Below are 13,526 nucleotides of genomic sequence, written 5' to 3'. Positions count from 1 at the left end.
CATACTGAAGGCTGTGGTCTTGGATCTTCAGTAAGTTCATCAATAAGTCTTCAGCAAGGTTGTATCATCTGTATATCAAAGGTTGTTAATGAGTCTTCCTCTAATCTTTATGCCATGTTCTTCTTCATATAACAGAGGTTCTCAGATTATTTGTCCAGCATGGTGAAAGAATACAACCTGGCACACACTATTCCTAATTTAAACCATTCAGTATCCTTTTGTACCATTCAAGTGACTGCATCTCATGACACAATTAAGTGTTCTGGAATACTCATTCTTTGAAATGGCATCCTTAGTTTACCATGATCCACATAGTTGAAAGCCTTTGCATAGCCATTAAAGCACAGGTAAACATCTTTTTGGTATTCTCTGCTTTCAATCAAAATCCATCTGACATCAACAATGGTATCTGTCATTTCATATTCTCATGTGAATCCAGCTTGAACCTCTGGTAGTTCCCTTTCAATATACGGTTGCAGCTGTTTTTGAATTACCTTTAGCAAAACTTTACTTGCATGTGATATTAAAGATACTGTCAGATAATTTCTGCATTCCATTGGATCACCTCTCTTTGGAATGGGCACAAATAAGGGTCTCTTTCAATCAGTTTGCTGGGTAGCTGTCTTCTCAATTTCTTGGCATAGATGAGTGAGTGCATCCAGTGCAGCATCAGTTTACTGAAAGATTTCCATTTGTGTTCTATCAATTCCCGGAGCCTTGCTCTTTGCCAATGCCTTCAGTGCAGCTTGGACTTCCTCCTTCATTATCATTGGTTCTTGATCACATGCTACCTCTTGAAATGGTTGGAAATCCGTCATTTCTTTTTGGTATAGTGACTTCTTTTGTATTCTTTTCATCTTATTTTGTTGCTTTCTGTATCATTTAATAAATATTTTGCACACAAAATCCTTCAACACTGCAATATTTCAACTCTTTCAGCTTGCGACATGTTGAGCTTGTTCGTCCTTTTGGTTTTCTAACTCCAGGTCTTTGTACATTTCATTATAATACTTGACTATGTCTTCTTCAGCTGCTGTTTGAAGTTTTCTGTTTGGTCCTTTTACCGCCTCAGTTTTTTTGTTTTTTTCCATTTGCTTTAGCATCTCTATGTTGGACAGCAAGTTTCAGAGTCTCCTCAACATGGGTTTTGTTTTCTTCCTTCTTTCTTGTCTTTTTAATGACCTTTTGCTTTCTTCCAGTATGGTGTTCTTGATGCCATATCACAGCTTTTTGTGGTGTTCAGTCATTAGTATCTAATGCATCTAATCTGTTCTTGAGGTGACTTCTAAATTTAGGTGGGATATGTTTAAGGTCAAACTTTGGCTCTTGTGGGCTTTTAATATCTTTTCTTCAGCTTCAGTCTGAACTTGCGTATGAGTAATAGACGGTCTGTTCCACAGTCTGTTCCTGGCCTTTTTTTGGGTGATGATATGAAGACTTTCCATCATCTCCTCCCACAGATGTGTAGTCAGTTTGATTCCTGTGCATTCCATCTGGTGTATGAAATGCATAGGACCATGTGTATGGCTGTCTTTTATGTTGTTTAAAAAAGGTATTTGGAATGAATAAGTAATTGGTCTTGCAAAATTCTATCATGTGATCTCCAGCATCGTTTCTGTCACCAACCCCATTTTTCCCAGATACTGATCCTTCCTTTTGTTTCTACCCTTTGCATTCCAATCACCAGTAGTTATCAATACATATTTCAACAATTTCAGACGGAAGAATTTGGTAGAATTCATCAATTTCAACATCACTGGCTTAAGTAGCTGGTACATAAATTTGGAAAAGAGTGGCATTTACTGGTCTTCCTTGGAGGCATATGGATACTATACTATCACAGACAGTATTATACTTATAGATCTTTTTTTTTTCTTTTCTTTTCAAGATAGAGCTTAAATGTTCTTTTTGATGATGAGTGAGATGCCTTTCTTCTTCAATTTGTCAATCCTGGCATAACAAACCACTTGATTGTCAGATTAAAAATAGCCCACACCAGTACATTTCAGCTCACTAATGCTTAGGATATCAATCTTTATGCATTCTATCTCATTTAAAAAAAACTCCTAATTTTTCTAGTTTCATATTTCATACATTTCGTGATCTGATTATTAGTGAATGTTGACAGTTGTTTCTCCTCATTTTGAGATCAGCCCCAGCAATAAATGAAGGTCCCGGAATCATTACTCCATTCACATCATCATGGTCCACTCTACTTTGAGAAGACAGCTCTTCACCAGTTGTATTTTGTTTGCCTTCCAACCTAAGTGGCTCATCTTTAGACACCATATTATCACAATATTCTGGTGCGATAAAGCATATTTCAATGTTCTGGGAATAAATGACCTTCTTCCACTGGTATCCCTAATGTTTTCAGTGGGTAAACATTCAGAAGTGTTTACTTCTCCTTCTTTCTTGTCTTTCTTAGTCTGGAAGCTCAGCTGAAACCTGTCCACCATGCTTGTCCCTGTTGGTATTTAAAATACCGGTGGCATTACTTCCAGCATCACAGCAACACGCAAGCCACCACAGTATGACAAACTGGCAGACAAATGGCAGAGATGAAGAGAGACAGCCGTAAACATCCTAGCATTCCTTGAAGATCTCCATGCATCCTGGCATCAATCTTCCCCGGATCTAGGAACTTCACAGTACAGGGACCCTAAGTCCAAAGGCCACACTTCACTCCTCACCTTTTTTTCTTGATGGTAGTGGGTAAACAAAGGCTGGTTAGTGGTGGTTATGTGCCATCAAGTCAGTTCCAATCCATTGCAACCCTGTGTATGTAGGGTTCCCGAAGGACAGTTAGTGAGCTTGATCTATTGACCTTGTGGTCCAAACGTACTGCTAGAAATATAAAGGTGAGTAGGGTATAATTCTTTCCCTCTTGAGACTCATAGTCTGGTGGTAACATCAGACATATTTAAAAAATAACAGTAATATAATGTAACAACTACTTCAAGAGATATAAAATTTTCTAAAATTACCTAGGAGAAGAAATTAATTTTGTCTAACATGCTATCTTGCACTAGAGTGGTATGTTCAAAACTCCATTGCTCTACTGGACTAAAAACTCCCTGAGAACTCAAATCATTACTATCATGTCTACTATGACTCACAGTGACCCTATCGGATAGAGTAGAACTGTTTTTTTAAGAAATAGATAGCCTTATCTTTCTCCCATGGAGCACCTGTGGGGTTTGAGCCACTGACCTTGTGACTAGGAGCCTGACACTTAACCTACTGTGCCGACAGGGCTACTTTCCCTGAGAACAGGGACCATGAATTACTCATTTCAATAATCTGTCAAATTACCTACCACAATGCCTAATGTGAGCATTTTTGGTGAATGGATTGACATAAATTCCATTTCACAGGCATCAGTTCTGTCTAGAAGGCAGGGGCACCACGCTGTTACCTTCATAGTTGAGTTCCAACCCTTATCTACTTTGTCAACAAAGCTATGGCAATCATTTCAGAGAAGACAAAACAAAAGCCAAGTTTAGGTCCTCACAATCCCAAAAGAATAGCTAACACCCATTCTCCCAGTGTCACAAATATGAAGAGGAGGTGGTAGAGATGGTCAGCCGAGATCGAAGACAATTTATCATGGATAATTCACACTACTGCTTATGCAAACACATGCATTTTGGTTCTGACCTGACTCTTGCTCTCTAAGGAACCTAGGGTTGATTACTCAGAAAGAGGGAGGGCTCTGGCTCTCTGTCTGTATCATCATCAGATGTCGCTCTGTCCAAGGGCTCAGACATGAACGGCAGTACTGTAATGTCATCTCTTTAGGAATCATGCCAGCCTTACTGTGGAAGCAATTTCTGGAGACTAAATTTGTGGTTTTGTGCCTTCATAAATGATTACAACTCCTTTAAGTGCTCAATTTATGAAGGACCAGGAAGGTATAACATAAAAAAAAATCTTTGAAAAAAATGTGAGAACTGAGTGATGGAAAAACTCACTGTGATAAAAATATTTGCAATTATGGAAGTCTACTTAAAAGAAAATGAAAAGTCTTCAAATTATAAATGGAATGGTTTGGATTAAGCAAATTCCTTACAGCTTCTTTAGACAGTGTAATTCAACACAACAATAATTTTCCTCTTAATCTTACAATAAGGCAAACTTGCTTCTTGTACTTACATCTATTGAAACAACAAGTCCCAGAAGGGAAAAGCAGAAGAGATCTGTTTAAATCTGTTAGGGATCCACCAGCTAGACAAATGGTTCCAGGGGATGACAGGTGGGTCCTGAGACTCTGCGATCCTCTTAGGCATGAAGTCTGGGGTCTGCCAGTGGGCCTTGTGTGGTTCTTACCTGTAGATAGGGTCCTGCATCACCAGCATCTTGGTCTCGTCCCACGTCCACTCCTTTTTCTGCAATAAAAGAAGCTGTAAATGAATAAGTTAGGCTTGTCCTCAGCTATAGAACCTGAGCACACGTTGAGCTGTTATTGCTTATGCAAACACATGCACTTTGCTCCTGGTCTGATTTTTTGCCTTCTAAAAGGCCTGGGATTGATTACTCAAAAAGGACAAGTGGAAAATGTCAAGTGTCTAGTCTGATCAGTTTCCTTCAAGCACTCTAGAAGAGTCTCTCTCCAGGGTGCTAAGGGTAGGCAGGAGTCAAGAAGACCTCCAGGAGACTACAGAGAAGACTCTGAATCATCATTTCATGGAAAAAAACCACCAGAAAACAAAGACTATACATCATGTCAGAGCAATGGAAGAGGAAGGAGGAACAAAATGGGAAAAGAGGGCAAAGATAGGTCTTTGAGAGACTGTGAATGATGCTGGCAAATGCAAATGAAGTGTAGGTCCTACACTCCCTCCATTAAAGAAGAAAACAGATGCTCCACACAAGACTGGTGAGTTAGTTGACTGGAGCATTTGCAGGGCTACCCATAAGAGGATATTCATTCTGAGTGTGACCCCAACTTACTGTAAACACAAAGGAGACCCCTTCAGCAGTTGAAGATGACAGAAAGGGGGGAGTGGAGGAAGATTGGAGAAGAGCACCCCAATGTGGAGGATTGGACTCAGATACAGGGACAGAAAATTCTGTTTGACCCAGACTTATATCAGAGACAATGCACTTCTGGCCAACTGGTGGAGAATGCACCCATCTATCCATGAAAGAGAGAAATAAGAGAAGGAAAGAATAAAGAAGCATACAAGAAATTGTTATTTATTTAATGAGTGCTTTGGGGTATGTGGATTTCTCAAAGACAGCAATGCACAAGGCAGAAACTCTCAGAACATATCAGGGTTTGGACATTTCAGATAACCACCATGCTACCGGGGGTGAGGGTGGGGGGCCTCTGTTCAGACCTTGAGGGTGACATTAAAAAGAAGCATTTTACCAGCAGCTTCACTAAAACACAGCACTATACATCCCTAGCATGTACCAACACACACACACACACACACACATATACACAGTGCTTTTGATTCTACCAGTAGAGGTGGATTTTAGACTAGTTTACAAATATTCAAGATCCAACACATTTGTTGTTATACAGGCAAAACTTAACCGCTAAGATATATATTATATATATATATATATATTTACTTTCTTATAATTGCTACTCACTGTTCTATGATTTTGGAGTCCTGGTGTGGCACTTTAGAATAACTGCAAGCCAAGGTTGGCTATTCAAACCCACCAGCCACTGCTCAGAAATCTTGTACAGGGTTGCTATGAGCTGGAACCAACTTGACAGCACTTAACAATAGCACTAAGATTTTAATATATAAATGACGCATGTGGGGCAACACATTCATATTATCTGAATGAGTCTCAAGACTAATGGCTTTTCTAAGTGACACCTCTTCAGATATATAAATGAAGCAAGATCAGACCTTCTTCTTTATAATCAACAATTCCAGAGTTTACACACATTCCTCACCTGCCAAGCTTTCTGGACTAACCACTAACCTAGCTAATTTTCTTTGTGCACACTACACTTTCTAGTGTCCCCCTCAAACCAGGTGCTATGAACTGGATCCATAATTTATACATGACTTGATCATCATGGTCCGGGGATAAAATTCCTTCCCATGTTCCAGCCATGATACTACTCTTTACAATAAAGACGCCTTTCTAGCATTTTAACTGCTTCAGCATAACCTTATTGGCACATACTATGCTGGCTTCCAACTGATGCAATACGCTTTTTCAGAGAGAGAGTCCATATAGCTGGACCCATATTTTAAACGAACAACTACCCACCATAGAAGTTCTTTAAATAACAAGCTATAATAATATGAGGAGGCTTCAAAACTTCATGGAAAAATGGAATTACAAGATAATGCAATTTTTCTAAGAACTTTTTGAAGCGCCCTTGGTGGCTCTGTAGGATAAGCACTGGACCATGAACCACAAGGTTGGCAATGGTTCCATGGAAGAAAGATGAGGCTTTCTGTTCCCACAAAGATTTACAACCTCAGAAACTCTACAGATGTGATCATTAAGAACCAACTTGATGACATGTAATGACAGCATATGTATAAAATACGGTTATACTTCGGGGTAAAAATTTTTTAACACAAATATTAAAGTCATGACTGTATATTCTGCCTGCACTTTCAATTCAACCCTGTGAACAATGCTTTTGAAATATTCATTCTGCTGGGTGTTGCAAAGGCAAAGGTGAATCAGACCCAGTCCCTGCTACCAAGAAGGTCTGTTTCCTGTGATGGACACAGCAGTACTAGCAAAAGCACAAAATCTAGTAGAGAAACAAAGGGAGCGACATCAGCAGAGCTGGGAAGATCAAGAAAGGCTTAACAGATGGACAGAAGACAGTGTAAGCCAAATGAAGAGGCAACCTTAGAAAACTGGCAGTAGCTTCAAATGACTGGATAAAGGATTCCCTACCACTCACCACTCTTCTGGGTACCACCACTCACCTTCACTTAGTGCTAAGCAGTGTAGAAAACACCTTAGAGTCATTATTTCAAAAATTAGATCACAAGAAGTTTAAAGAACCAATTCTAAGTAAGCAAAAAGGTTCATTCAGAAAGTCAGATGATTGGATTGTCAATTTAGTTATACTGGTTCTAGCTTATTAATAATGTCACTAATCTTGAAATAGGAAGAGGATAACTTTTTAGTTCACATTTAAATTGCTTGGGGGAGTTTGTATATTTATATCCTTGTTTCAATTAAAGTTTTTCTTATTTTGATGTAACAATAGATTTGTACACAGTTATAAGAAATGAGACAGAGAGAAATATCATGTGTCCTTTACTAAGTTTCCATAACAATAACATCTTGCGAAAATATAGAACACTAGCACACTGTAATTAGAATGTTGAAGTTTATACAAGAACAGTTAATATACAGATAGTTCCATCACCACAAGGATCCCTCATGGTGCCCTTTGATGACCACACCCATCAATAATCCCTCGCTAACCTTTGACAATCACTAATCTGTATGTATTTCTGCAGTTTTGTCCTTTCAAGCATAGTATAGAAATGTGGCAAAGAACCTTTTGGGATTGGCATTTTCCACTCAGTATGATTCTCTGGTGATTCACCCAACTTGTTGGGTATCAGCAGGTCATTGTCTTTCTATAATTAGTATTATTTCATGCCATGGATATACCATAGCTCCATTCAACTAGTCAACGTTGAGGGACAGATGGGTAGTTTCCAGTCTGAGCCTACTATGAATAAAGCTATTAATATGGATGCACAGAGTTTTGTGTCAGTGTTAAGTTTTCATTTCTCTAAGATTGTGATACAGTGGATTCTTTGATAAGGCTCTTCCAGCCATAGTCTGAAACTCTCACCACATGACTCAGTGGACCATGCAAACAGGGTGCATAGAACACTAATGTGGGGAATGGTCTGATTTGCCATCCTACTAGGCTTTAAATGGCCATCTCAGAAGCAGGAAGGGGGATCATACTGCTATCAAGAAAGAAGAGCCAGGAGTGGTGTGCATCCTGTGGACCCCGAGACGCCTGTGCTGAATCTCCTTGATCCGGGACATAGAAAGCTGCAACACCAGAGACGTGGTAGAAGAGTGGCAGCGGCAGCACCAAGAACACAAGATAGAGCAATGGGCTTCCTGGCCCAAGCAGTGACGAAGCACAGTACCTCCAAGCAGTGGCTTGCTTACAGAGTGCATTCCAGGCATTAACTGGGGGAGCTAGGTTTGCTACTGAGCTAGAGCTGAATGCCTTCAGGCGGACATCAATAGTGTACTAGAGAGCCCTTTGAGCATTTATTGGCACTGCTAAAGGATCTTTGTAACATTGCCTGACCAAGGCAGAGGTCAAAGGGCAGTGTGGCAGAGGACCAGAAAGAGGCCTTCCTGCCTGTGGGTATGACAGAGAAGAGGAGCTCCTGGAAGAACTATATCCTGAGCATCTTCTGATCCTGAATTGGATCCTGTTATTTTCCTTAAAAAAAAAAACCCCATAACCATGAGTGTATCTGTGAGTGCTGTGTGGCCACTGCAATGGATTCTTGAACTTGGAAGAGAAACTGAGTGCCTTGGAAGAGATGGTTGGTGTCAGAATTGGTAAAGAAGGTTGGAGTGGGCAGGTATGTCATGTCTGACCTCCACCTCATAGGAACTGGACTTGGGCTGATACTGAGTTTGTTCCTCTATTTACCTTGTGAAGTCAACAGCGGTCAGATACGGTTCCTACACACACCATTTCTACAAGGATTAATACCCAGGAGTACAATTGTTGGGTTATATAGTAGTGGCAGGTTTACTTGTGTGTGTGTGTTGTTGTTGTTGTTATAAAGCAACTGTCAATCTGTCTGTCAGAGAGGCTGTGCCCTTTTATATTTTCACCTGCAAATAATAAGTGATTTAGTTTCTCTGCATCCTCCTAGAATTTGGTATTGGCATTGTTTCTATTATTTTAAGATAGGAGCTTACATTGTTAATTTGCAAATTTTACCCTTTTCTAATGTATTTAGTGCTATAGTTTCCCTTTCAGCTTTAGCAGTGATCCCCAAATTTTGATACAATGTGTTTTTGTTCAGCTGAAGGTATTTATTTTCATTTCCACTGAGATTTCTTCTTTGAGCCACGGCTTATTTAGAAGTATGTTGTTTCATTTTAGTGTTTGGGTATTTTTCTGTTGTCTTCCTGTTACTGATAATCTGGTTTCATTATGGTCAGAAAACACATTTGGTTTGTTAAGTGTGTTGAAGTTTATTTATGGCCCAGGATATCTTGGTATTGTTCTGTGTGCACCTGAATCGCATGTGTACTGTTATTGTAGGGTGGAGTGTTCCTTAAAATTTAATTAGATCTTGTTGGTTGAGGGTGTTATTTCTCCTATAAACTTGATTTCTTTTTGTGTGTTTTTTTTTCTTTTTTGTCTAGATGTTCAATCAAGTTTTTTTGCTTAGCTGTTATATCAATTACTGAACAAATTTGTAAAATTTGTTAATTTCTTCTTTCAGTTCTATCACTTTGTGCTTCCCATATTTTGGTTCAGATAGTTCTGTTGTTTAATGCATACGCATTTGAAATTGTAATGTCTTCCTGGTAGATTGACACTTTTATTATTTTACAATGTTTTTTTTCCTGTCTTGGCAATTTTCTTTGCTCTAATGTCTGCTTTATATGATATTAATAAACCTGCTCCTGCTTTCTTTTGATTAACATTTGCATGATGTATCTATTCTTATCCTTTTCCACTGACCTATCTCATTATGTTGAAGTGAGTTTCTTGCAGACAACATATAATTGAGTAATGTTTTTTATTCCTGCCATTGCAGCTGTAGAACCTTTGTATTATTTTAGGAAATTGTTCCATTTTATCTAGGTTGTCATATTCATGTGAAAGTTATTCTTATCATTTTTGTTGGTTGACATCGAGTTGCTATTTCAACTCAGAGCAACCCCGTATGACAGTGTACAGCTGTCCCATAGGGTTTTCTAGGTTGTAATGTTTACAAGAGCAGATCACCAAGCTCTTCACCAGTAGACAAACAGGTTGGTTTGAGTCAAGCACCTAACCAATGTACTCTATCTTGTTTAAAAAACTAATATTTCATTGTCTTTTTCAGTGAAAATGTACATAGTAAATTAGGCTCCTATATGACAATTTCTATACACTCTGTCCAAGGAGCTCTGGTAGCGTAGTGGTTACAAGTCGGGCTGCCAACCTCAATGTCAGCAGTTTGAAACTACCAGCGGTTCCGCGGGAGAAAGATGAGGCGTTCTGCTCCCGTAAAGATTTACAGCCTTGGAAACCCTGTACAGGGTCGCTATGAGTCTAAACCAACTCCATGGTACTTAACAACGACAACATACAAACTGTCCAGTGACATTAGTTATATTTTCACAATGTGTCAACAGTCTCTTTCATTACATTCTGTCTTTTTCCAGTTTTCCTATTTCCCTGGTTCCTTATCTTCTCAACTTTGCTTCAGAGCAATTCTTGAACTTTTGGTCTCATATAGTTTTTAATGGGGCACCATACTCGTGGATAATACCTTTTATTTTGTGTTCTAATTGGCAATTTCACTAAAAAAGTGACCATAGGGAATCGTTTCAGTTCAATGTATAAAGAGTATTTCAGGGCAATTGTCTCAAGGGGTTTTTTAGTCTCAAATGGTCCAGTTAAGTCTGGACGTTTTAAGAATTTGAGTTCTGTTCCATGTTTGTCTCCCATTCTGTCAGGTCCATCTATTGTAGACAATTGTATGGTCAGAAGTGGCAGCCGGGTACCATCTAGTCCTTCTAGTCTTTTATTATCTTGTTTTTATATCTACAGAACCTGCATTTGTCTTTTAAATGATATATTTAGACCATTTGCATTTGTTTTTTAATTTTTAGAAAACTTTTTAGTGTGATTTTAGTAAAAGTTTACAGAGGAAACCAGTTTTCCAATCAACAATCCATACACATTTTGTTTCATGCCATTGAATGCAGTCCCCAGAATGTAAAATTACTCATCCCACTTCCTCCCTGTGTTACTCATTCTTCTTTTTTATACCTTCTTGCCTTCTGAACTTTGTCTCTGGGCAAATCCTGATCTTTTGATCTCAAATGGCTGATTAGTCTAAGGAGTGTGTACCTCCCTAATGTTACTGTTTACCTTATAGATGTATCTATGGTTTGGCTGAAAGTTGAGCCACGTGAGTAGTTCTGGTCCAGGCTTGAAGGGTGACTAAAGGGTATAGTCTCGGAGGATCCATCAGTCTCTAGCCAACCAGTGAGCCTAGTCTGATTTTGAAATCTGTTTCACATTTATTGTGATCCATTTCTGAGGAGTTGATAGTGGTCACCAGCACCATCTAACTCTTCTAGTCTTAGAATTGTAAGGCCTAAGGTTCATGAGATCCATTAGTACTTTGGACTAACTGTTTCCATGGTCATTTGATTGTCTTCACTCTTCTTTGCTCTGGACAGGAAAATAACAATCTTAGATGGCCACTTATGACCCTACTTGCTATTCACCAAAGATATCTACCTGTACTTTACTGACTACATAAAGGCTTTCAGTTGTGGATCATGACAAGCTATGGACAACACTTAATTGTGCTCATAAGGAACCTGTACATAGACTAAAAGGCTGTTGTTCAAACAGAACAATGAACACTGAACTGTTTAAAATTAGTAAAGGCATGCACCAGGGTTGTATTCTTTCACCATGCTTATTCAGTCTTTAATCTGAGCAAATACTTCAAGAAACTGGATTACATGAAGAAGAATGTGGCATCAGGATTGGAGGAAGACTCATTAACAATCTGCGATATGTAGATGATACAACCTTGCTTGCTAAAAGATGACAGGACTTAAAATACTTACTGATGAAGACCAACGACCACAGCCTTCAGTATGGATTGCACCTCAATGTGAAGAATACAAAAATCCTCATCACTGGACCAGTAAATTACATCAAGTAAATGGAGAAAAGAATGACGCTGTCAAAATCTTAGTTTTTCTCAGATCAACCATCCACACTCATGGAAGCAGCAGTCAAGAAATCAAACAACATATTCTGCTTGACAAATCTGCTGCACAAAACCTCTTTAAAGTGTTCAAGAGCATAGATGTCAGTTTAAGGACTAAGGTGCACCTGACCCAAGCCATGGTACTTTCAATAACCTCAAATGCATGTGAAAGTTGGACAGTAAATAAATTAGACCATAGAAGAATTGATGCCTTTGAGGTGTTGGGGGAGAATATTAAAAGTACCATGAACCACCAAAAGAACAAACAGATCTGTGTTGAAAGAAGTACAGCCAGAATGCTTCTTAGAAGCCAGGATGGCGAGACTTCATCTCTCAAAGTTTGGGCATATTATCAGGAGAGACCAGTCCTGGTGAAGTACATCATACTTGATAAAGTGGAAGGTCAGAAAAGAGGAGGAAGATCCCCAATGAGGTAGATGGCACAGTGGCAGCAGCAATGGGCTCAAGCGTAGCAACAATTGTGAGATTGGCACAGGCCTGTGCAGTGTTTCGTTCTCTTGTGTGTAAGGTCACTATGAGTTGGTACCGACTCAATGGCACCTAATAACAAGTGTTTGCTTTTTTAGTGGTTGGTCTAGGGGTTATATTACATATACATAATTATCACAATCAACTGGTGTTACCATTTCTAGTTCTAGAAAAAACAGACCTTGCCTCTTTTAGATACTTTTCCTTCCCCATTTATAACATAATTGTCTAAAATATTTTCTCTGTATTTACATACATTTACCACAATAGTGTCCTTATTTTTATTCTAATCATTAATTTATAAATCTAAACAGGACATGAAAAATGCTTTGAATTACCTATATTTTTACTGTTTCCCCGGTGCTTTCTTTTATCCTAATGTCTCAAGATTCCATTTTCTTTTTTTTTTAATCGTATCTTTCTGTTTAAAGACTTCCTTTAGCTACCCTTCTAGGGTAGGTCTGCTGACCACAAATTCCCTTAGTTTTCTTTCATTTGAGAATGCCTTGATTTTGCCTTTAATCCAGAGGATATTTGTGCTGAATATAGAATTCTTGGTTGACAGTTTTCTTTCAGCACTGTAAAAAATGTTGTGGCACAACCATCTGGCAAAGATTTCTGACAATAGATATGCTGTCATTTGAATTAGTTGTTTTTTTATTCTCTTTCTAAAGTAAGGTGTCATTGCTCTGTAGCTGCCTTCAATTTCTTTTCTTTTAGTTTTCAGAAGTTTACCTGTGATCTGTCTTGGACTGATTTCTTCAGGTACTTGTCTGGAGTTTACTCAGCTTCTTCAATGTGTATGGTCTTTTGACAAATTTGGTATGTTTGCAACATTTTTTTAAGAAATCAATTTTAAAAATATGTAATTCACCTACCTTTAAAATCACCTTTTTAGAGTATACATTAAGTGATTTTTAACATATTCACAAAGTCATGCAACCAGTACCACCATCTAATTCCAGAACATTTTCATTCCCTAAAAGAAAATCCATATTTATTAGCAGTCACCCTATATTGTCTTCCAACTTCCTGTCTATGAATTTGCCTATTCTGTTTCACTTTCTGGAGTCCTGGTGTGGTACC

At 38.6% G+C, this 13,526-nt stretch overlaps 1 protein-coding gene across 2 annotated transcripts in view; it reads right to left on the bottom strand.

The window, feature by feature from the left end:
- NOS1AP (nitric oxide synthase 1 (neuronal) adaptor protein) overlaps positions 1–13,526 on the bottom strand; it is a 489,841-nt gene that overhangs the window by 92,074 nt on the left and 384,241 nt on the right. Inside the window, exon 4 of one of the 2 annotated variants that reach the window (XM_006873421.1) lies at positions 4,330–4,403. In XM_006873421.1, coding sequence (XP_006873483.1) covers positions 4,330–4,403 — 74 coding nt within the window. The remainder of the gene's footprint in view (positions 1–4,329; positions 4,404–13,526) is intronic. The other variant, XM_006873420.1, reaches the window with a different exon arrangement.

The sequence above is a fragment of the Chrysochloris asiatica genome, unplaced genomic scaffold (assembly GCF_000296735.1).
Source record: "Chrysochloris asiatica unplaced genomic scaffold, ChrAsi1.0 scaffold00241, whole genome shotgun sequence".
In the NCBI taxonomy this organism is placed as follows: Eukaryota; Metazoa; Chordata; class Mammalia; order Afrosoricida; family Chrysochloridae; genus Chrysochloris; species Chrysochloris asiatica.
The sequence above is the reverse complement of the archived record's forward strand: the minus strand, read 5'-3'. Positions and strand labels throughout refer to the sequence as shown.